The 25,104-nt window shown below is 36.5% G+C and overlaps 2 protein-coding genes across 2 annotated transcripts in view; both read left to right on the forward strand.

Moving 5' to 3' along the window:
- Git (ARF GTPase-activating protein GIT1) overlaps positions 1-25,104 on the forward strand; it is a 497,129-nt gene that overhangs the window by 178,735 nt on the left and 293,290 nt on the right. The gene's annotated exons all lie outside the window — the stretch shown is intronic.
- PolE1 (DNA polymerase epsilon catalytic subunit 1) overlaps positions 16,992-25,104 on the forward strand; it is a 129,240-nt gene continuing 121,127 nt past the window's right edge. The window contains exon 1 of the mRNA XM_089089651.1: positions 16,992-17,216. Coding sequence (XP_088945777.1) covers positions 17,041-17,216 — 176 coding nt within the window. The 5' untranslated portion in view covers positions 16,992-17,040. The remainder of the gene's footprint in view (positions 17,217-25,104) is intronic.

The raw sequence follows: 25,104 nt of genomic DNA on the forward strand, positions 1-25,104 counted from the left end.
CGTGAATGAAACTGGTTCATTACTGATGAAACAATTTTCTCTCCTATTTTAGCAAAATAAGTATTCAAAATATCAGCCGGTTCCTCCGGTTTATTAGTAGTCGATCCATCCTTTAAACTAATTAAATAAAAAAAACAAGTTTTTTAAACTGAAAGTAAGGAGCGACATTAAAACTTAACCCGACCAGAAATTATTCCGTATATGAACGGGACGATCTGCTCTTGAACACCTCGCTCTTTACGCATCCGTTTTTTTTGTTATAAAAAACAGAATTGTGTGAAATAGTCAAACATTAGCATACAGAGCGAGAGTTTGAGGAGGGGGGAGCCCCTTTCATATACGGAATAATTTCTGTTCGTTTTAAGTTTCAATGTCGCTCCTTACTTTCAGTTAAAAACACTTGTTTTTTTTTAATTTAATTTCTGATCGTTTTTTAGTTAATGCAGCTTTTATTTTGGCTCACCGTCATTGAATAAGTAAACAAAATTTGCATAAAAATTTTGCTTTTCTTTTGCTAAATGGATGTCTCTAAATTTGGTTATGACGTAATTTACAAATTAACTTACGTAACTAACTTCTATATTCGTATATTTTTCTTCTGGCAAAAAATACAAAGTTGCAGATTTTTGCAGATTTGAGCTTGAAACCTGTGTAATAGGGTTTTCTGATACGCTGAATCTGACGGTGTGATTTTCATTAAAATTCTTTCACTTGTAGGGGATGTTTCTCCCCTCTTTACAAAATTGGGTAAATTTTCTCAGGCTCGTAGTCTTTGATGAGTAATACTAAACTTAATAAAATTTATATATTTAGAATCAGCATTATAAACACATTCTTTTGATACATTTATTGACATCAAAATTCCGTTTCTAAAAGTTTCGATTACTATTGAGACGTATCGCTTGTTTTTTTTTATTGTTTTTTTATTACGTATATGTTATTACGTATATGAGGGGGTTCTCCCCTTAGTCAATACCACGCTCTTTACATTAAAAGTTAAAAAAAAAATTTTATTCACAAACCCCTGAATCACAAAGGCCGTTTAATTAGAATAGATAGCTCTTTTGAAAGCACTAAAAAAAAACTGTAGCGTAAAGAGCGAGGTATTGACTTGGAGGAGAACCTCCTCACATACGTTATAATTTCTGTTCGTTTTAAGTTCTAATGTTGCTTCTTACTTTCAGTTGAAAAAACTTGTTTTTTTATTTAATTTCTGATCGTTTTTTAAATAATGCTTGGAAATCCGGCGCCCCCTTCAGAGAAATGTCCCTTACCCCAAAGAAACATCCCCCACGGAAAGATTCTCCAGAGTAACCCCCTCCTCTTGCCCCCCCCCCTCCAGAAAAAAATCCTTCCTGAAAATGTCTGTATACTTCCCAATAACCAATAAATAATGCTGGCAAGTCCGCCCCCCCCTTCATGGCAATTTCCCTTCCCCCATGAAAACTTCCTTCATGGAAAGATCCTCCAACATAACCCCCGACCCACCCCCCCCCCACTACCAGAAAAAAACCCTCCTGAAAACTTCTGTATACTTCCCAATAACCAATACTATATGTTAACATTGGGTAAAGTTCATAACTTTTAGTCCTCCCCTTGGGGACTTCGGGGGATTAAGTCATCCTAAAAGACATATTTATCATATTTTCGACCATGCTGAACAAAATGGCTATCTCAAAATTTTGATCGGGTGACTTTGGAAAAAAATTAACGTGGGAGGGGGTCTAGCTGCCCTCCATTTTTTGGTCACTTAAAAAGGGCACTAGAACTTTTAATTTCCGTTCCAATGAGCCCTCCCACGGTATTCTAGGACCACTGGGTCGATACGATCACCCCTGGAAAAAAAAACAACAAATAAACACGCAGCCGTGATCTTTCTTCTGGCAAAAAATGCAAAATTCCACATTTTTGTAGATATGAGCTTGAAACCTCTATTGTGTGATTTTCATTAATGGTCTATAACTTTTAGGGGGTCTTTCCCCCTTTTTTTGAAAATCAGCCAAATTTTCTCAGCTTCTCGCGTAACTTTTGATGGGTAGCACTAAACTTGATGAAAATTATATATTTGAAATCAGCATTGAAATCTGATTCTTTTGATGTATCTATTGGTATCAAAAACCCGTTTTCTAGAGTTTCGGTTACCATTGAGCCGGGTCGCTCCTTACTTACAGTTCGTTACTACGAACTGTTTGATAACTTCAGAAAACTTAGAATTCCTTTTTTTTTTATAAAAGGATTAATTAAAGACCACGTTTTGCGAGGAGAATTTTGAGCTTCTTCGAAAGACTCTTTATAATACCTATGTTTCGACAATCGTATCACTGTGGTTAATTTATTTTTGAAAATTTGAAAAATCTTAATATTATAATCAGTTGGATTCTTTAACTGCTTTTTAAAAAACTAATATCAAAATTCCAGACGTTATCCATGGCCTTATAGGGAATTTTCTCTGCGAATTTTATTCGTAACAAATGGGCAACTAGAATCAAGGCAGCAATTGAAATTTCTTAGAAAAGTAGCAGTTGCCATATCTGTATCCTCCGTGGATATTACTTCCTGCCAATCCAACAGACCAAGGTTTTCATTCAGGTGCTTTAATGTTATTTTATTTATTAACCGTACTTGACGTTCCTAACTTACCTGCGGTATTTTATAAGTAAAAGCTAAATCTGAAACCAGCAAGAAGTGATCCGATATATCACTCAAAACAGTAAAATTTGCTTGAATTGGTAAAGATGTAAAAATATTATCAATGAGAGAAGCAGAACTAGGTGGAATTCTTGTAGGTATCAGGCAAGTAGGAAGCAGATACGCCCAAAAGCAAGAAGGACAATAAATCGACAGAAGATTCATTTGAAGCTTCTAGAAGTTCAATATTGAAATCTCTGGAAAGGATAACATCTTTTTTTTGAAAATGAGGTTGATGAGAAAAATCACCGAGTTCAGAGAGGAAAGACTTGACTGGAGAAGAAGGCGGTCGGTATACGACGCAAAAAACTATATCTTTTTTTCCAAGACTAATTCCAGTAACCATTACTTCAAAAAGCATTTCCTGATGAGGACCTTCCAGATTTGCAAGGCGTCGAAAAGAGGTACCTTCTTTAACTAATACTGCTAAACCACCTTGGCGCCTTGTCAATCGGTTTTAAAAAGTAAATTGATTTCCAGGAAAAACAACATGAGGAGTCGGGTCTGTAAGAAAAGTCTCACAGAATCCAACGATATGACAAGATAGTTTATGAACTGCATCGACAAGAGCATCCTGTGAACTAAAACAAACCTCTACAATTTAAAAATCCTGTTCTCACAACACCGGTACTGGGAAGGTCAGAAACTTCGGAATGTAATTAATGTTTACATTTTGGAAAATTAATTAGCCCACCATCATTTATCACATTTCCAACAAATTGATTTTGCCTCTGGAATATGGAAAGACCAAAGGGTTAGACTCTAGGTCTCTCAGTCTATCCCCATTACAATTATCATCCAATGTACAAAATCAAACTATGATCAGAGCCAGCAGAAACTTTCGCAAAATCCACATCGTCTGAGTCTAAAGGTTGCAAAAACAACTGAACCAGTGAGAACTCGAAAATAATGAAAGAAAAAGAAACTGCTTGAAAATAAATAGAAACAAGAGAAAGAAATGGAACATATTCATTGTAAGATGAAATGCGGATACTGCAAAAGTTATTGTACTCAATTAATTTACATAAATAGGAACACACACAAAAAAGACAGAAAATAAACTTATTATAATCTACAGAGGGACAAAAAACCGCACAAGAAAAAATAGGAGTAGAAGGGGGGGTCCGACTCGTGACAGTACCACGTGGTTTATGGTTTTCTCACTGAGAATGAAAAAACAGGAATTTTCTCACTTGAAAAACCAGGAACTTTGTCACATTTATGTCTGTTTTCATGGTTTTTGTCAGTGAGAATGAAAAAACAGGATCTTTCTCACATTTATGTCTGTTTTTATGGATTTTGTCAGTGAAAATGGAAAAACAGGAACTTTCTCACATTTACGGATGTCAACACCAATTTATGATACTGTCAACATTTCTCCAGGAATATATCCAAGTCATTAATGTCTTTGCCTCAGAAACAACTCTTTTGGTCGAACTCCAAAAGATATTAATAACCAAACGCCATGGAAACAATTCTCCATGAAACATCTTAGCGATGAATTGTTTTAGCGCGGGAATCAGGTTTCTTATTAATTTGAAATGCATTAGCGCAGAGATGCCAAAAACAAAAGGAACACGCTGAATTACGTTTAGGGATTATTTGGGCGAAACTGTTTTAGACAGGTTATGGGATTATTTCGGCGAAACAGTTAGAAGAGAATTTGAGGGTCAAACTCTGTGCTCGTTATAATACACAAGTTCCATTTGAACAGTGTTGTGAGGTCCTCTACCACAACCCCAAAGGCTTCCGATCCCCCTACCCCAACTCCAAAGGGTTCCAATCCCTCTAACCCAACCCCGAAGGAAGCCACCGGTCCTCAAAGGTCCACTGGGCTCCCAAAGGGCCCCCCGGCCCTCAAGGTTCCACCAGACCCCCCCCCAGGGGCCCAAAGGACCCCTCCCCCTTTGGCCCCCCAAAGGGGCCCCTCTCCCTCCATCTCCTCCCTCCTCCTCCCCTCCCCCTCCTCCCCTCTCCTCCTCCCTCCTCCTCCTCCTCCCACCTCCTCCCCCTCCTCTTCCCTCCCCTATTTTTTTTACTTTTTTTGTGCATTGAGACACAGAACGACCCCCTCCCCCGGCCCCTCCCCCCTCAAAAGGTCTGATTTTTCAAAGTTCATTTGAACTTCTTTCGTTGAAATGCAAGAGCTGTATTATTTCAATAGTGTTATTTTGTGGTTTACCGTGTCATACTTACATTCTTCGATTTTTTAAAGTTCATTTTGAATTTCTTTCGTTGAAATTCAAGAGTTGGACTATTTCAGTAGTGGTATATCTTGGTTTACTTTTTCACAGTTACATTCTCTTATTTTTTCAAAGTTCCTTTTGTATTTCCTCCGTTGAAATAAAAGAGTTGGAATATTTCAGTAGTGTTATATAGTAGTTTACTTTCTTACACTTACATTATTTCGATTTTTCAAAGTTCTTTTTAATTTATTTAATTTAAATTTAAGAGTTTTAATATCTAATTAGTGTTTGTCATGTTTTACCTTGTCACAGTTACATTCTCTTAATTTTTCAAAGTTCATTTTGAATTTCTTTCATTGAAATGCAAGAGTCTGAATATTTAAATAGTGTTTTGTTGTGGTTTACCTTGTCACAGTTACATGCTCTTGATTTTTCAAAGTTCATTTTGAATTTCTTTCATTGAAATTCAAGAGTTGGATTATTTCAGTAGTGTTTTGCCATGGTTTACCTTGTCACAGTTACATTTTATTTATTTTTTAAAGTTCATTTGATTTTCTTTAGTGAAATGCAAGAGTTGAATTATTTGTGTTTTCGCGTTTTACATTGTCACAGTTACATTCTCTTGATTTTTCAAAGTTCATTTTGAATTTATGTAGTTGAAATGCAGTAGTTGAAATATTTCAGGTGTGTTATCTTTTTATTTACTTTATCGCAGTTAAATTCTCATTATTTTTAATAGTTCATATTGAATTTCTTTCTTTTAAATACAAGAGTTGGATTATTTCAGTAGTCGTTTGTCATGGTTTACCTTGTCACAGTTACATTCTTTGATTTTTCAAAGTTCATTTTGAATTTCTTTCATTGAAATGCAAGAGTTGGAATATTACAGTAGTGGTTTATCGTGGTTTACCTTGTTACAGTTACATTCTTTTAATTTTTCAATTTCATTTTGAATTTCTTTCGTTGAAATGAAAGAGTTGGATTATTTCAGTACTGTTTTGATGTGGTTTACTTTGTCACAGTTATATTCTCTCGATTTTTCAATGTTAATTTGTAATTTCATTCATTGAAATTCAAGAGATGGATTATTTCAGTGGTGGTTTGTAATGGTTTACCATTTCACAGTTACATTCTCTTGTTTTTTCAAAGTTCATTTTGAATTTCATTCGTTGAAATGTAAGAGTTGGAATATTTAAGTAGTGTTATGTCGTGGTTTACCTTATTACAGTTACATTCTCTTGATTTTTCAAAGTTCATTTTGAATTTCATTCATTGAAATGCAAGAGTTGGAATATTGCAGTAGTGTTTTGTCATGGTTTACATTGTCACAGTAACATTCTCTTGATTTTTTTAGGTTGATTTTAATTTATTTCCTTGCAACGCAAGGGTTTGAATATTTCAGTAGTGTTTTGTTGCGGCTTACCTAGTCACAGTTACATTCTCTTGATTTTTCTAAGTTCATTTTAAATTTCTTTCGTTGAAATGCTAGGGTTGGATTATTTCACTAGTGTTTTGTCGTGGTTTACCTTGTCACAGATACATTCTCTTGATTTTTCAAAGTTCATTTTGAATTTCTTTCGCTGAAATGCAAGAGTTGGATCATTTCAGTAGGTTTATGTAGTGGTTTACCGTGTCACAGTTACATTTTCTTGATTTTTCAAAGTTCATTTTGAATTTCGTTCATTTAAATGCAAGAGTTGGAATATTTCAATAGTGTTTTGATGTGGCTTACTATGTCGCAATTACATTCTATTAATTTTTCAAAGTACATTTGGATTTGTTACATTGAAATAAAAGAGTTGGAATATTTCAGTAGTGTTTTATCGTGGTTTGCTTTGTCTCAGTTACATTCTCTTGATTTTTCAAAGTTAATTTTTGATTTTTTTCGTTTAAATGCAAGAGTTGGAATATTTCAGTAGTGTTTTGTCGTGGTTTACCTTGTCACAGTTACATTCTCTTGATTTTTCAAAGTTCATTTTGAATTTAATTCATTGAAATGCAAGAGTTGGAATATTTCAGTAGTGTTATGTCGTGGTTTACTTTGTCACAGTTAAATTCTCTTGATTTTTCAAAGTTAATTTGAATTTCTTTCCTTGAAATGCAAGGCTTGGAATATTTCAGTAGTGTTTTGTTGCGGCTTACCTAGTCACAGTTACATTCTCTTGATTTTCGAAGTTCATTTTGAATTTCTTTCGTTGAAATGCAAGAGTTGGATTATTCCACTAGTGTTTTGTCGTGGTTTACCTTGTCACAGATACATTCTATTGATTTTTCAAAGTTCATTTTGAATTTCTTTCGATGAAATGTAAGAGTTGGATTATTTCAGTAGTGTTTTGTTGTGGTTTACCGTGTCACAGTTAAATTTTCTTGATTTTTCAAAGTTTATTTTGAATTTTTTTCATTTAAATGCAAGAGTTGGAATATTTCAGTAGTTTTTTATTGGGGCTTACATTGTCAAAGTTAAATTCTCTTGATTTTTTATAGTTTATTTTGGAATTTCTTTCTTTGAAATGCAAGAGTTGGAATATTTCAGTAGCGTTTTGTCGTGGTTTACTTTTTCACAGTTACATTCTCTTAATTTTTTAAAGTTTATTTTTAATTTCTTTCATTGAAATGTTAGAGTTGGAATATTTCAGTAGCGTTTTGTTGTGGTTTACCTTGTCACAGTTATATTCTATTGATTTTTCAAAGTTCATTTTGAATTTCTTTCAGTGAAATGCAAGAGTTGGAATATTTCAGTAGTGTTTTGTCATGGTTTACCATGTCACAGTTACATTCTCTTTATTTTTCAAAGTTCATTATGAATTTCATTCGTTGAAATGCAAGAGTTGGAATATGTCAGTAGTGTTTTGTCATGGTTTACTTTGTCACAGTTACATTCTCATCATTTTTCATAGTTCATTGGAATTTCTTTCCTTGAAATGCGTACGTAGGCTAACCTAACCTAACTTAACCTAACCTAACCTAACTTGATCTAGCCTAACCTAACCTAACCTAACAAAAATCAAGAAAATGTAACTGTGTCAAGGTAAAGCACAACAAAACATATTTCAATGAAAGAAAAAAACTTTGAAAAATCAAAAGAATATAGCTGTGACACAGTAAACCATGAAAAAACACTACTGAAATATTCGAGATCTTGCATTTCAAAGAAAGAAATCCAAAATAAACTTTGAAAAATTAAGAGAATGTAACTTTGACAAAGTAAACCACGGCAAAATACTACTGAAATATTCAAACTCTTGCATTTCAACGAAAGAAATCCAAAATGATCATTGAAAAATCAAGAGAATGTAAGCGTGGTAAGGTAAACCACGAGAAAACTTGAAATATTTTAACTCTTGCATTTCAATGAAAGAAATCCATAAGGAACTTTGAAAAATCAAGAGAATGTAACTATGACAAGGTAAACCATAACCAAACACTACTGAAATATTCCAACTCTTGCATTTCAATGAAAGAAATTCAAATGAACTTTGAAAAATTAAGAAAAGGTAACTTTAACAAGGTGAACCACGACAAAACACTACTGAAATAATCCAACTCTTGCATTTCACTGAGAGAAATTCAAAATGAACCTTGAAAAATCAAGAGAATGTAACTGTGACAAGGTACACCATGACAAAACACTACTGAAATATTCCAACTCTTGCATTTCAACTAAAGAAATTCAAAATGAAAATTCAAAAATCAAGAGAATGTAAGTGCGACAAGGTAAACCACAACAAAACACTAGTGAAATATTCCAACTCATGCATTTTAATGAAATGAAAGCGTAATGAACTTTTGAAAATCAAGAAAATGTAACTGTGGCAAGGTAAACAACAACAAAACACTACTGAAATAATCCAACCCTTGCATTTCAGAAAAAGAAATTCAAAATGAACTTTGGAAAATCAAGAGAATGTAACTGTGACAAGGTAAAGCACAAAAAAACACTATTGAAATATTCCAATTCTTACATTTCAATGAAAGAAATCGAAAATGAACTTTGAAAAATCAAGAGATTGTAACTGTGACAAGTTAAAACATGAAAAAACACTAATGAAATGATCAAACTCTTGCATTTCAATGAAATAAGTATAATAAAAACTTTGATAAATTCAGATAATGTAATTTTGGCAAGGTATACCATGACAAAACACTATTGAAATATTCCAACTCTTACATTTCAATGAAAAAAATTCAAAATGAACTTTTAAAAATCAAGAGAATTTAACTGTGACAAGTTAAACCTCAACAAAACACTACTGAAATATTCCAACTCTTACATTTAAATGAAATAAATCGAAAATGAATTTGAAAAATCAAGAGAATGTAACACTGACAAAGTAAACCACGACAAAACGCTTCTGAAATATTCCAACTCTTATATTTCAACGAAAGAAATCCAAATGAACTTTGAAAAATCAAGCGAATGTAACTGTGACCAGGTAAACCACAACGAAACGCTACTGAAATATTCCAACTCTTGCATTTCAACGAAAGAAATTCAAAATGAACTTTGAAAAATCAAGAGAATGTAACTGTGATTAGGTAAGCCGCAACAAAACATTACTGAAATATTCCAACCCTTGCATTTCAATGAAATAAATTAAAAATGAACTTTGAAAAAACAAAAGAATGTAACTGTGACAAGGTAAGTCACAACAAACCACTAGTCAAATATTCAAACCCTTGCATTTCAATGAAAGAAATTAAAATGAACTTTGAAAAATCAAGAGAATGTAACTGTGAAAAGGTATGACACCAAAAAACACTATTGAAATATTCCAACTCTTGAATTTCAATGAATGAAATTCAAAATGAACTTAGAAAAATCAAAAGAATGTAACTGTGAAAAGGTAGACCACGACAAACCCCTATTGAAATATTCAAACTCTTGGATTTAAATGAAAGAAATTCAAAACGAACTTTGAAAAATAAAGAGAAAGTAACTGTGACAAGGTAAACCACGACAAACCCATAATGAAATATTCAAACTATTTCATTTAAATTAAATAAATTCAAAATTAACTTTGAAAAAACAAGAGAATGTAACTGTGACAAGGTAAACCACAACAAAACCCTACTGAAATAATCCAACTCTTGCATTTCAATGAAAGAAATTCAAAATGAACTATGAAAAATCAAGAGAATATAACTGTGACAAAGTAAACCACGACAAAACACTACTGAAATATTCCAACTATTGCATTTCAAAGAAAGAAATTCAAAATGAAATATGAAAAATTAAGAGAATTTAAATGTGAAAAAGTAATCCACAATAAAAAACTACTTAAATATTCCAACTCTTGCATTTAAATGAAATAAATTCAACATAAACTTTGAATAATCAAGAAAATATAACTGTGACACGGTAAACCACGACATAACACTACTGAAATAATCCAAGACTTGCATTTCATCGAAAGAAATTCAAAAGTAACTTAGAAAAATCAATATATTGTTACTCTGACAAGGTAAACCATTACAAACCGCTAGTCAAATATTAAATCTCTTTGATTTAAAAGAATTAAATAAAAAATGAAATTTTAAAAAACTAGACAATGTCCCTAAGACAAGGTACAAACCAACAAAATGCTTTACAAACAATCCAACCCTTTAAATTCAATGAAATAAATTCAAATGATCTGTGAAAAATCGAGAGAATGTAAGTCTGACAAGGTATACCCCAACAAAACACTACTGAAAGAATCCAACTCTAACATGTCAATGAAAGAAATTAAAAATAAAGTTTAAAAAATTAAGAAAATGTAACTTTGAAAAGGTAAACCATGACAAAACACTACTGAAATATTCCAACTCTTGCATTTCAACGAAGGAAATTCCAAGATAAACTTTGAAAAATCAAGAGAATGTAACTGTGACAAAGTAAGTCACAACAAAACACTACTGAAATATTCCAACTCTTGCATTTAAATGAACGAAATTCAAAATGAACTTTGAAAAATCAAGAAAATGTAACTGTGACACGGTAAACCACAACAAAACACTACTGAAATAATCCAACTCTTGCATTTCAGCGAAAGAAATTCAAAATGAACTTTGAAAAATCAAGAGAATGTATCTGTGACAAGGTAAACCACGATAAAACACTAGTGAAATAATCCAACTCTTGCATTTCAGAGATTGAAATTCAAAAAAACCTTTGAAAAATCAAGAGAATATAACTATTACTAGGTAGGCTGCTACAAGACACTACTAAAATAATTTAACCCTTGCTCTTAAATGACTGAGAATCAAATTAACTTTGACAAATAAAAAGAAAGTAACTGTGACAAGGTAAACCACGACATTACATTACTGAAATAATCCAACTCTTGCATTTAAATTAACTAAATTCAAAATGAACTTTGAAAAAAAAATAGAATGTTGGTGTGATAAGGTAAACAATGACAAAACACTACTGAAATATTACAACTCTTTCATTTAAATGAAAAAAATGCAAAATGAACTTTGAAAAATCAAGAGAATGTAACTGTGACAAAGTAAACCACGACAAAACACTACTGAAATATTCCGACTCTTGCATTTCAAAGAAAGAAATTCAAAATGAACTTCGAAAAATCAAGAGAATGTAACTCTGACAAAGTAAGCCACAACAAAACACTACTGAAATATTCCAACTCTTTCATTTAAATGAAAAAAATTCAAAATTAACTTTGAAAAATCAAGATAATGTAACTGTGACAAGGTAAACCACGACAAAACACTAGTGAAATATTCCAACTCTTGCATTTCAGCTAAAGAAATTCAAAATGAACTTTGAAAAATCAAGATAAGGTATCTGTGACAATGTAAACCACGACAAAACACTAGAGAAATAATCAAACCCATTCATTTCAACGAAATAAATTCAAAATAAACTTTGAAAAATCAATAGAATATAACTGTGACTAGGTAAGGCACAACAAAACACTAATGAAATATTCCAACCCTTGCATTTCAAAGAAAGAAATTAAAATGAAATTAGAAAAAATCAAGAGAGTGTAACTGTGATAACGTAAACCATGACAAAACACTATTGCAATATTCCAACTCTTTCATTTCAATGAATTATATTCAAAATGAACTTTGAAAAATCAAGAGAATGTAACTGTGATAATGTTAATCACGACAAAACACTATTGAAATATTCCAACTCTTGCATTTCAATGAAAGAAATTCAAAATGAACTTTGAAAAAACAAGAGAATGTAACTGTGAAATGGTAAACCACGAGAAACCACTAGTGAAATAATCCAACTCTTGCATTTCAACGAAAGAAAATCAAAATGAACTTTGAAAAATCAAGAGAATGTAATTGTGACAAGGTAAACCATGACAAAACACTACTGAAATAATCCAACTCTTGCATTTCAACGAATGAAATCTAAAATGAACTTTGAAAAATCGAGAGACTGTAACTGTGACAAGGTAAACCAAGACAACCCACTATTGAAATAGTCAGAATCTTACATCTCAATGAAAGAAATTCAAAATGAAATTTGAAAAATTAAGAGAATGTAAATGTCACAAGGTAAACAATGACAAACACTACTGAAATAATCCAACCCTTGCATTTCAATGAAAGAAATTCAAATGAACTTTGAAAAATCGAGAGAATGTAACTGTGACAAAGTAAACCACGACATAACACTACTGAAATATTCCAACTCTTTAATTTCAAAGAAAGAAATACAAAAGGAACTTTGAAAATTTAAGAGAATGTAACTGCGACAAGGTAAACCACGACAAAACACTACTGAAATATTCCAAATCTTGCATTTCAATGAAAGAAATTCAAAATGAAATTTGAAAAATCAGAGAATGTAAGTATGACACGGTAAACCACAACATAACACTATTGAAATATTAAAACCCTTGCATTTCAATGAAAGAAGTTCAAATGAACTTTGAAAAATCAGACCTTTTGAGGGGGGAGGGGCCGGGAGGAGGGGGTCGTTCTGTGTCTCAATGCACAAAAAAAGTATAAAAAATAGGGGAGGGAAGGGGAGGGGGAGGAGGAGGAGGGAGGAGGGGGTGGGGAGGGGAGGAGGAGGGAGGAGATGGAGGGTGAGGGGGCCCCTTTGGGGGGCCAAAGGGGGAGGGGTCCTTTGGGCCCCGGGGGGGGGTCTGGGGGAACCTTGAGGGCCGGGGGGGCCCTTTGGGAGCCCAGTGGACCTTTGAGGACCGGTGGCTTCCTTCGGGGTTGGGGTAGAGGGATTGGAACCCTTTGGGGTTGGGGTAGGGGGATCTGAACCCTTTGGGGTTGTGGTAGAGGACCTCACAACACTGTTGAAATGGAACTTGTGTATTATAACGAGCACAGAGTTTGACCCTCAAATTCTCTTCTAACTGTTTCGCCGAAATAATTCCATAACCTGTCTAAAACAGTTTCGCCCAAATTATCCCTAAACGTACGTCAGCGTGCTCCTTTTGTTTCTGATATCTCGGTGACAATGCATTTCAAATTAATAAGAAACTTGATTCCCGCGCTAAAACATTTCATCACTAAGATGTTTCTCGGAGAATTGGTTCCATTGTGAGTGGGTATTAATATCCTTTGGAGTTAGACCAAAAGAGTTGTTTCCGAGGCAAAGACATTAATGACTTGGATCTATTCCTGGAGAAATGTTGACAGTATCATAAATTGGTGTTGACATCCGTAAATGTGAGAAAGTTCCTGGTTTTCCATTCTCACTGACAAAATCCATAAAAACAGACATAAATGTGAGAAAGTTCCTGTTTTTTCATTCTCACTGACAAAAACCATGAAAACAGACATAAATGTGACAAAGTTCCTGGTTTTTCAAGTGAGAAAATTCCTGTTTTTTCATTCTCAGTGACAAAACCATAAACCACGTGGTACTGTCACGAGTCGGACCCCCCCTTCTACTAATAGGATCCTATGAACAGAAAAACATTACATAATATAAAGTAATAAAAATAATCTCACAAAACGAATGTCATTATTAATCACCGTAACTAGTCAATCTTAAGCCCTCAGTTGCAAGTAGCCGTAGTCGAAGTCGCAAGTCATAACAGTTGCAAGCAGTCGTAGTTGCAGTAGCAAGTAGCCGCAGTCGTAATTGCAATTTCGATAGTTGTATTAGTAGTAGTAGTGACCCTGAAAGTTTCAAGTTGATATCCTTAGCCGTTCCTAAGATATTGAGAATGCGGCCCTTTGAAAAATTGGATCCATAAGTGTCTTTTGGTTTAGTTTAGTGTGCCCCTCAACATTTCCTGAGGTTCCTGCTTAGTACCCTTAGCCTTTGCGGACGCACCCAGGACCAAATATTCATCGTCTCCCAATAATAAATCATATATGTAAATATTGGGCACATTGCTTAACTCACATTACCTGCCCCAGGGGTTATGGGAGCAAGGTATCCCCGGATGCATAATTATTAGACATTTTGGCTATTTTTAACGAAATGGTTTTTAAAATTTCGATTAGTGTTGGGAAGGGGGCACCTAAAAAGGCATAGGCTGGTTACTTTCCAATATCCCCTCAGCATGCTCTGAAAGTTTCTATTTAATATCCTCAGCCGTTCCTGAGATATTGCTGATACGCTTTTTTGACAGCCAGCCTGCACAGTGTGATTTTGACTTTGTTCAATATCACCCTCAACATTTCCTGAAAGATTTTATAAGTAGAAGTAGTCGCAGTTACAAGTAATTGCGGTCACAGTTGCGAGTAGTCGTAGTCAGAGTCGCAAGTAGTCATAGCCGACATCGCAAGTAGTCAAAGTTGCAAACAGTCGCAGTCTTAAGTATTTACAGTCGCAAGTGTTCGCAGCTGCAGTCGCAGTAGTGGCAACAGTAGTATTGGCTGTGAAAGTTTCAAGTTTAATACCTATAGACATTCCTAAGATTTTACAGACATGCCTTTTTGGTAACCTAAATGCACGATGTTTTTTGATTAGACTCACCGTTCTCGATGTATCACCTTAATATATTTAGCCTTTGGAGACACCCCGGATCAAAAATAACCCTCCTCCCATTCCCAATGATAAATGCTGCGTGTAAACAACGAGCAAATTGCATAATTTGCTATCCTTGCCTCTAGGACTTTGGGGAACATGGTATACCTGAGGCATAGCTATTAGAACTTTTGACTATTTTGAACTAATTTCTTTCTCAAAATTTTGATCAGTGTTGAGAGGAGGAGGCCTCTAAAATGGACAAAGAGGGACTGGTTGTCTTCCGGTCGCTCTTTGACATCCCCCTCAACATATCCTGAAAGTTTCAACTTAATGCTCTCAGCCAGTCCTTAGATATTGCTGATACATCCTTTTGACAGCCAGTAGGCACACAGAATGTTTTGATTTTGCTCGGCATTCCCCTCAGCATTTTTTGAAAGCTTCACCATATTACCATAAGCCTTTTTGGAGATCTAGGATCAAACACCCGTCCTTTTTCCAATAGGAAACCTTATATATATAAATAATGGGCAACTTGTGTAAGATATTTTACAGCCCTTGCCCCAAGGGCTTTGAGGGGTGTGTCATCCCTGTAGGCATACTTATTTGACCTTTAGACTATTTTAAAAAAATGATTATTTCAAAATTTTATCGGACTTCATTTGGGGGAGGACAGCTAAAAATTGCCTGCGAGGGCGCCGGCTACCCTCTGGTCACTTTAGACTCTTAAAAAGCCCACTTGAACTTCCATTTTCCAATCAGATGATCCCCTTCGAAGTTTTTGCGACTACCCTGTCCATATGGAGTGGGTCTGGGGAAAAAAAAACTAAAATCACAAACGTAAAGTGGTTACTAAGCCCAAGAAGCTTGGCTTGTAGTGGGCCACACAAAACAAAAATGAAACACTTTTATTTAACACATACAATACCACTGGAATAAGACAAGGACATTTAACAGATAGGAGATTTATAAGGAGTTTTAATATATAACTGAAAATGATTTTAAAAGAAAAGAAGAGAGACATATAAATTAGGATAGAACTAAAAAAAGGGACAAAAATTACTAAACTGGAAAGACTCGACGAGGAACTGCCTTTGCAGACAGAGATAGATGGATATCAGGGGGGATGGAGTTCCATAGTAGAATTGATTGATAAACAGGAGACCTCTGAGCTGCTCAGAGGTCTACGTTCAGGTAAAATAAATCTGTAAGAAGAACTACGTAAAGAAGAACAGTACCTACCTGAGCCTGTCTATGAGAAAAACTGCTGCTGAGACAGTGGAAGTGTACCTAGAAAAGGAGGATGCGCTAAATAAAGATTACTTTTACCCACAATACGATCCAGCGGAGCTATTCCAGTATCATTATAAAGATCAGAGGAAGGTTAAAGCCTAGGGAGAAGAAAAGTAGCCTTCTCTGCCCTGTTTTGGGCTCTTTGAAGTGAGCAGAGAAGAGATTTATTAGTACTACCCCAGACAGAACAGTAATAAGAAAGGCAAGGAAAAATGAAAGCACAATAAAGAGAAAACATTACATCTGGAGTAAGAAATTAGTTAACCCGGTCCATCATTGAGGACTGGCGGAGGATGAGAAAATGGGTGTTAGTTATATAGGGTTTAAAAGAAAGAAAACAGTCAAGATACACACCAAGAAATTTCACCATATTAGCTTGCGGTGTAATGTCGTTCCCATAAGTCGGGATGTCTCCTGTACGTCTCTCATACGATAAGGGGTCCCGAAATGTACAATGGCACTCTTCTGGCTGTTAAGAGCCATATCACTTGACCAGCACCAATCTTTTACTTCATCAAGAAGACCTTGAGCTGTGGAACTGGCAGATGGCAGATCGTTTTGTTAAGGTAGAAGGTAGAACCACAAAAAAAGCTTTTTAATCGGTTTAGAAGTTTCCTTTGAAACAGTATTATCATGGGATATAATAATAACAATAATAATTTATGTATTACCCACTATGAACAAAAAGAAGTGGAGTACATCAAAAACAAAAAACAAAAAAGCAAACTTGCACACTTAACAATTATTTACATAAAACGACGTAAATTATGGTGCGCAGTAAGACCAGCAGATTCCGATATAGATTTTTCAGAATATCATTTTCCCTCCAAACAACATCTGTAACATAAATGAATTAATGTTGTATTTTTTTTAAATTACTCTATTTTCAATGACGTATTTTACGTATTTTAGCTAAATCACTTGGTGGGTCTTAAACAAAACTACTTAAAGTTGACGTTTATCAATATGAATGACTTGATAAAAGTGAGGAGACAACTTTTGCCGAGAATTAGGAAAAACAGAGAATTAGAAAAGTCATCCACAATATATGCGGAGATGCTGACTGCAGCACTGTCTGGAGATGATCCTGAATCTGGTGCCAAAAGGATTTATGACCAACTTGACAACATTGTTGATATTAGGTAAGTTTTTATCGCTCAAATTTTTGTTAAGTTTGCACAATTGTTAAATTTACATTATTTTACTGTGACGAGGAAAAAAAAATTTCCACAATATAAATACTCCAGTGACAAATAAAATGGTCTTACTAGTAATTTGCAAGGTTGTCTGATAGTGCAATCGTGACTTAAGTCATTTGAAGTCGTAATAGCACTCGTAAAATAGATTTGTTCTTGGAGTTCACAATCAGAAAGAATTTAAAAAGAGGGTGTTAACGGGGGACGAAAGTTACACAAATGACGCGAACTTAAAATTCCTATTTAAAACTTGTTTTCCTATACCAAAATTACCTATGCTAGAACACAATTTATCCCTATTTTTACTGACCTGGGCATTAACATTTCCTAATAAAATACCATATTTCTACCTGTGACTTTGTCTGTTTGTTCCTATAGCTATAAAGAAAATTCAGCTGAATCACTACTATCTCCATTAGTCGGTTCTATAGGGGCATATACTACTATGACTGATCCCCTGCACTTTTTATTCATAAAATGAGCGACCAGTATTCTATTATTAATACCTTCCTAACTTCAGCTTCCTTATTCACCATGAGCCCTACTCTCTGCCTATGTACCCCATCCTCCTGACTGAGTAAACAAATTTTAGGTTACCTAGTTTAATGTTTCCTACCCATGGGATATGAATGTCTGAAAGTACTAACAAGTCTAGTTCGAAGCGTCAGAATTCGTCAGTCAGAATGCCGATATAGTAGTTGTTTTTTAACATTGTAACATTCCAAGTTGCAATTTTCATATTCTTTAAATCATCAAAATTATTAGGGCCTCAGGAAAGGTAATGGCCCCAGAACCAATGCATGAACTTAGCAAGGAAGAGGTTTTCCAGACAAAAAAAAAAACACAACTAAAACAGACCAAACCCAGAAGAATTCTTCATTCATCAGAATCCAGTGCAAATGCTGTGTCGTTCACTAGGCTGTAATTTCCTCGAGCGGTGCCACTCTTCAAGGACACACTAAAGCACTATTAGCAGTCACAGTTTTGGTTAGATAAACTCGTGAAAGGTCCACCCTGTTCCACTATTAGGCTACGCATTCAGGATTTCCCTGTTGGGGATAGGGATGGAGAAAGGAACTTTTGACGGAGCGGAGACCCCAAACCATTTCACATCACCGGAACAGCTCCAGCCTTCTATACCCAGCCTATCCTCGTCAGGGCATTCGATAAATAACTAATAATATAATACAGATAAAAGAATGAACATGTTCTTTTTGATTTTATCAAATAACATCCTTGTTAGGTTAGCTTACCTAATTTTAGGAGTATCTGTTTTTTGGACTGTCCTAACTACTGTTGGTGCCAAAAGTGGGCACGAATGAAATTTCAAAACTGCACCCATATTTAAAATCACTTCTTTCAGGGTCGGGATTAACCTCAGAATATCATAGGCAGCGCAATAGCGCTGCCTAAGTTAAGAGTGATGTGGGTATAATGTATTATTTATTTAAGCCAGAACACTTCGTATCGAAGGAGTTGTCGTAGAAACTTCGAAAAGGGCTCATCGATTGGAAACTGAAAGGGCTAGTGCCCTTTTTGATAGTTGAAAGTGATTGGAGGGCAACTAACCCCCCTCCAGCGCCCACCATTTCCCCAAACACATTCAATCAAAATTTTGAGATAGCCATTTTATTCAACATATTTGAAAGATCTGGAAACTATGTCTTTGAGGATGACCCCCCCCCCCCCATAGCCCTGAGGACAAGGGTTTTAAGTTATGTCCTGGGGGAATTTAAGGTTTATATAGATAAGGTGATCGTATAAACTTTGGAGGGGGCTCATTGGATTGGTAATCAAAAATTCTAGTACCCTCTTTAAGATTCAGTGATCGGAGGGTGGATACCCCCCTCCCCACACACACCTCGTATTTTACCGAAATGTATCTGATACAAATTTTGAGAAGGCCATTTGTTATCTTAGAAACTTCTAAAAAGGCTTGCTAGATTGGAAATTGAAGTGGCTAGTGCCCCTTTTAATAGTCGAAAGTGATTAGAGGACAATTATCCCCCCCTCTTACGCCCACCACTCCCCCAAACACATCCAATCAAAATTTTGAGATATCCATTTTGTTGAGCGTAGTTAAAAGGTCCGAAAATTATACCTTTGAGGATGACAACCCCCGACAGCCCTCAAGACAAGGGTTGTAAATTATGCCCTAGATGCATATTAAGTTTGTATAGAAAGGGTAGTCGTAAAAACTTCAGAGGGGGCTCATCGGATCAGGGTTACCAATACTTTTAAGGACAAAAGTGTACAAATCAGCCAAAAATGGACACTTTTAGTGTCCCTGTAAGAAAACTAGCGAATAGACAGGGTTGCCACTATGAATTTTCAAAGCCTGTGAAAAAAGTGCCAAAAATCTGTGAAATTCGTCCTTCTTTGTTCTGCTGCCCCGCGGTCTGTTACCTGCATGATTTCTGCAAGTATTTCCATCTTTGTCCTTAACGCTACCAATAATACTAGTTGATAATGATCTAATCGTCATTAGAATGTCAACAGAGCGAAATTTTATACCGATTATCAATGCCGCTACCTATCTTATTCGAAAAGTAAAGAACCAATCATAGAGATTAATTTTCACTTCGGCATTTTCATAAGTTATGCGAAAAAGATGCGATTCGTTGATCTTCGGTAGCTATTAAGGATCTTTGGGTGTGACAAGGTCCAAACGGCTGTAGCAACAAAATGTCTATTTTGACCTACATGGTTTTAAAGTTCAACAAAATACGTCAATCTCCTTACTCACTCAGTCAACTGGTTGGTCAAGGGGTTAAAATCATTTAAGAACTCCTCTATCTTGTCGTTTTCTGAACATTTAGAAGTAGCCAGGAGAAAAAAAATGACGTTTTCGAGAACTAAAAAAGTAAGAAGACAAGGCTGATTGAAATAAATTCGCTTGAATTATACTCGATAGAAACTGGCGACAAGCGTTAGACAAAAAATCACAGCTGGAAGTATAGAATTTAAAACAGAAACATTCGCTAGCGGCTATAAATAAATTTGAGCCACAATACAGCTTTTCTGCGAAACTTCTTTCTTTCTATGACAGCAGTATAATAAAAACCTTGTGCATACTTGTACTTGTTGCATTTTCAAGCCGTATCCGGACTCATCGTGGTGTCCAGCAGATGACAACATTTCTCCTTTCAAAGGTTCTGGTCGAAAGTGGCAGGTCACACCATTTCAAGCCACTGGCGATCCCAGCGACGGCCATTTTTTCAGAATCTTCTGAATAGTTCCGGATCCGACTTGACTATTGCTAGCCATGTTTTCTTTAGGTCTCCTGCCCTTTTCTTCCTTGCAATTAGTCGTAAACATTTGAGACATATTTTGCTTATATGGTCATCTGGTCTGTCCATTGTGTGGCCAAACCATCTCAGTCTACTGTGCTTAACAATGTCAGAGAAAAGTGGGTGATCCCCACATCTTCACCTTACTTCTTCATTCGAGATTCTATCTGAGAGGCGGATTCCCAGGACATAGCGCAGGCATTTGTGGTTGAATATATTCAAGCTCAACGCTTCGGCTAATTTAAGTGACCATTTTTCATATCCATAGTGGAGGATAGAGGGAACCAAAGCTTCATACACTCGGCACTTTGTGCGTTTGTCATATTTCGCTCTGCTTCCGTAGTTAAAGTAAGACACTCCAGTCTGACGATTTGTGGCTCTAGATTCCTTCTGAAGATTTGCCGGCAAGGTTTACCATCAATCCGAGGTATTTGAACGACTGGACGTCCTCTATCTGATTACTATTTAGGGCAACAGGGGTTTCATCCATCCAATCTGTTCGCATGGATTTTGTTTTTGGTAGGCTTATTTGGAGACCAGTCGAGAGTTCCTTGACTGCCATATCATTTATCATAGCCTGGGCTCCTGCAGCAGATTCAGCAAGCATGTTCACATCGTCAGCAGAGTCAAGATCTGTGACGGAGAAGGACGGGCTCACTGCAACGCCTTTATACTTGTCCAGGACCCTGAGGATCCAATCGATGACGAAGTTGAACAAAGATGGTGAAAGGACACAGCCTTGTCGTACACCTTCCTCGATCAGGACCAGATCTGAAAGATGGCCATCGACTCTTACCCGGGCCTTTGTTCCAGCATAGTATGCCTTGAGCAGATTGATGATCTTCTCAGGCACACCGTCCTGTCTCATTGCTTCCCATATTGCATCATGATGGAGCGAATCAAACGAGGTAATGAAGTTTATGAAGATTTGAATTGTTTCCTGCTGGTGTTTAAACCGGTGTTCAAGGAGTTGTCACAGGCTAAAAATCTGGTCACAGCAACCCATGTCCGGCCTGAATCCTGCTCGGGTGAGTCCCGTTCGTATGTTTCGGGTGTTTCTGAATCTATTTAAAGGTATGACTGCGAACAGCTTGACAGCAATGGGGATAGGGGATATACCTTGTTAGTTTTTGCAGTCCATTAGGTCTCCTTTTTAGAAGATAAGGACAATTATTGAGGTCTTCCAGTCATCTGGGATGTTTTCATTGTCCCAGCCTTCAGTTATCACGCTATGAAGTTTATCCATCACCACCTCAGGGAGAGCTTTCAGTAGCTCGGCAGTAATCTCAGCTATTCCTGGGCTTTTATGGTTTTTCAAAACTTGGATCGCCTTAATTACTTCACCCCTGGAGGGTGGGTCCGTACATACATTTCATAAGCCTGGTTAAGTGGGGGGTTCTGGGGTTGCGGTAAGTGTGTGTTTTCGATTACTATTGTCTTCTGGTCTCAATAGCTGTTGAAAGTGAGCACACCATCTTTGGATATACTCCTCACTGCACGTGAGTACTTTGCCATCCTTCACCTTAAGCGAGAGAATGGTAATTTGCTTTTTGTTCCCGATACATTCTCTAAGTATCTCATTGAGTTTTCGTGTTTTGTTCTGTTATGTGGTTCTTTCCATGTCACTGGGAACATTAGACCAGTAGGCTTGTTTGTCAGCTCTTCCCGATTTGTGACATTCTTGTCGTAGCACTTTGTATGTGGGGAATTTCTTGTTGGTCATTTCTTTTTTCTTGGCAGAGTTTAAGCGTCCTTTCTGAGATCCATTTCTTGGTTTTATGCTTGACAAACCCAAGTATGTTTGAGGCAGCTTCATTGATGTGGTCCTTGAGTTTGCTCCATTTCTTCTCAATCTTTATCTTGGGGCAGTTGGGGCACTGATCAGTCGGGGTTGCCTCCACGAATCGGTTTGAGAGTTCAAGGACAAATGCTCCTCGGTACTCATCTACTTTCAGCTTCAACACGTCTATTTTCTGGTTCGGCATAGTAGTCTTCCTTGAGCTAAGTCTGTACTTTAGCTTTGTCTTCAGTAAGAAGGGGTCAGATCCATTTTTTGATTTCGTCTCAGCACCTCTACGCACTCTAGAGTCCAACGCCATGGATATCCACCATCGGGATACAAGGAGATAATCTATTTGGGCCTTTACTCTTCCATCACGAAATTTTCATGTATACGTATGACACGACTTGTGCCTAAACCAGGTGTTAGCCATAGCGAGACTGTTCTGCATTGCGAACAGCAGAAGCCTGTTTCCATTTGTGCATCGGTCTCCGAGGCCGTGCTTGCCGATCGCCTGTTCCAAGTTATTCAGCTTTCTGCCGATTCTGGCATTAAAGTCACCTCCAAGTAGGAGGATATCTTTCCGGGGAATCTTATCAATGACCGTCTGCAGGTCACTGAAAAACTGATCTTTTTTCTGTTCAGTGGCATCTCTTATTGGGGCATAAACGCTTAGGATAGTCAGATTGTTCGTGCGACCTTCGATTCTTGCCCGTATGATTCTCTCAGACACAGGCTAATATTCAATGAGCCCACTGATTGCTTTGGGGGACAACAGGATACCTACTCCCGCTCAGCCAGATCTATCTAATGCTCCTGAGTTAACAAAGAGACCACCTTCCCAGCCGAAAATTCAAGGGTCAAGATGTTATGTCCATTTAGTCTCGTGTCAGAAACACACAGATTATCAAAGTTATAAAGATAATATTCATCAGCTACAAAAGATTGTGTCAATAAACATTTAATCGAGCACAGGTTCCAGCAGCCGATACTCAGGCCTTGTCTTCTTGATAGGACGGTAGCTAGCATACTTTTTGACGAGAACGCCATTCTCGTCACATTGCATAATACCCGGGACGCCGTAGCCAAACTTTTAATCATCATATTTGTCATCATTATTGAGCGTTTCTTGGGGATAAGGTACATCACAAGGTCTCCAGTCTTGTGGTCACCCAAAGCGCGTTGGCCATCACCTTGCTCGGCGTGGAGCTCGGTGATGTTTACATCCCTTCACCACTTTGAGATGCGCAAGCAGACTTCCTATGTAGCCTAGGGACGAATAGTCAAGCCTCATTGCCGGGATGCCCACCACCGCCGTGGAAATTTCCAGGCTTAGCTACCCCTTTGCTCCCACTTAGAATCAGTAATAGGCTTCAGAAGGCTTATAATATCAGCCATATGCACACGGCTACACGCCAAAGGGATTTACGCGGAACGTGCAGTGGAACAGAATGGCCATTCACTTCTTCTTTACAGCCTTCTCAGTGGCCTTGGTGACTTTGCCACCAGCAGTAGGTAGATCCTTGAAGTTGACCGACTTGATGACAAACGACAACCGTAGGATAGAAGAAAAAGATGGATTTGATAGTTCTAGCTTACCACATTTGTTAAGACTTTAGGTCTACAAAAATTAAACAAGAAAAACGGATTTTAATTTCTATAAAGCAGTGAATACATGCTTTATAGACACTGCTTTATAGAATTTTATGTATTCACTGCTTTATAGAAATTAAAACCCGTTTTTCTTATTTAATTTTTTGTAAATGGAAAAGCATTGTGGTCTAAGAAATTATTTAAGACTTTAGGTCCTATTCGGTTGATAAATGGTGCTTGCGCAGGGCACAAAAACATCTAAGAAAAATCCCCAAGCCGTTACCAAAGCTTAAAACTAAAGTACAAATTAAAAAAAAAGTAAAAAAAAGAAGAAAATAAGACATTTGATTTTTGATTTGGAAAAATGTCCAAAAAGTGTCCTTTATTTCAAAAAGCTGCCTTTTTTGATCCAATAGTGTCCCGGTGTCCTTCAGAGTGAAAAAGTGTCCAAAAGGCACTAAAAGTGTCCATTTGGCATCCCAGCATCGGATTGGTCATCAGAAGTTCTAGTACCATATATTAGATTAAAAGTGATCGAAGGTCGGATGCCCCCTCCCCCCCCCACACACACACCTCGTATTTTTCTGAAACGAATCTGATAAAAATTTTGAAATGGTCGTTTGCTGTCGTAGAAACTACTAAAAAGACTCATTCGATTGGAAATTGAAAGGGCTAGTGCCCATTTTAGTAGTCGAAAGTGATTGGAGGACAACTAATCCCCCTCCCACCATTTCCCCAAACACATCCAATCAAAATTTTATAGCCATTTTGTTAAACGTGGTTGAAAGGTCCGGAAATTATGTATTTGAGGATGACAACCCTCCTACAGCCCTCAGGTTGTAAGCTAAGCCCTGGGGGCAAATAAGGTTTATATAGAAAGGGTGATCATATAAACTTCGGAGGGGGCTTATTGGATTTCTAATCAGAAGATTTAGGGCCCTCTTTGAAATTCAGGGTGATGGAAGGGTGGATACCCCCCATGCCTCGTATTTTCCCGAAACGCATCTGATAGAAATTTTGAGAATGCCATTTGTTGTCTTAGAAACTTCGAAAAAGTCTCATTTGATTGGAAATTGACAGGGGTAGTGCCCATTTTAATAGTCGAAAGTGATTGGAGGGCAACTTAACCCCCTCCCACGCCACTGAAAAAGGTATTCATGTTTGATCTTCA

This window comes from Artemia sp. Qi Xiang Cuo, chromosome 5, assembly GCF_049724085.1.
Source record: "Artemia sp. Qi Xiang Cuo chromosome 5, ASM4972408v1, whole genome shotgun sequence".
Lineage (NCBI taxonomy): Eukaryota > Metazoa > Arthropoda > Branchiopoda > Anostraca > Artemiidae > Artemia > Artemia sp. Qi Xiang Cuo.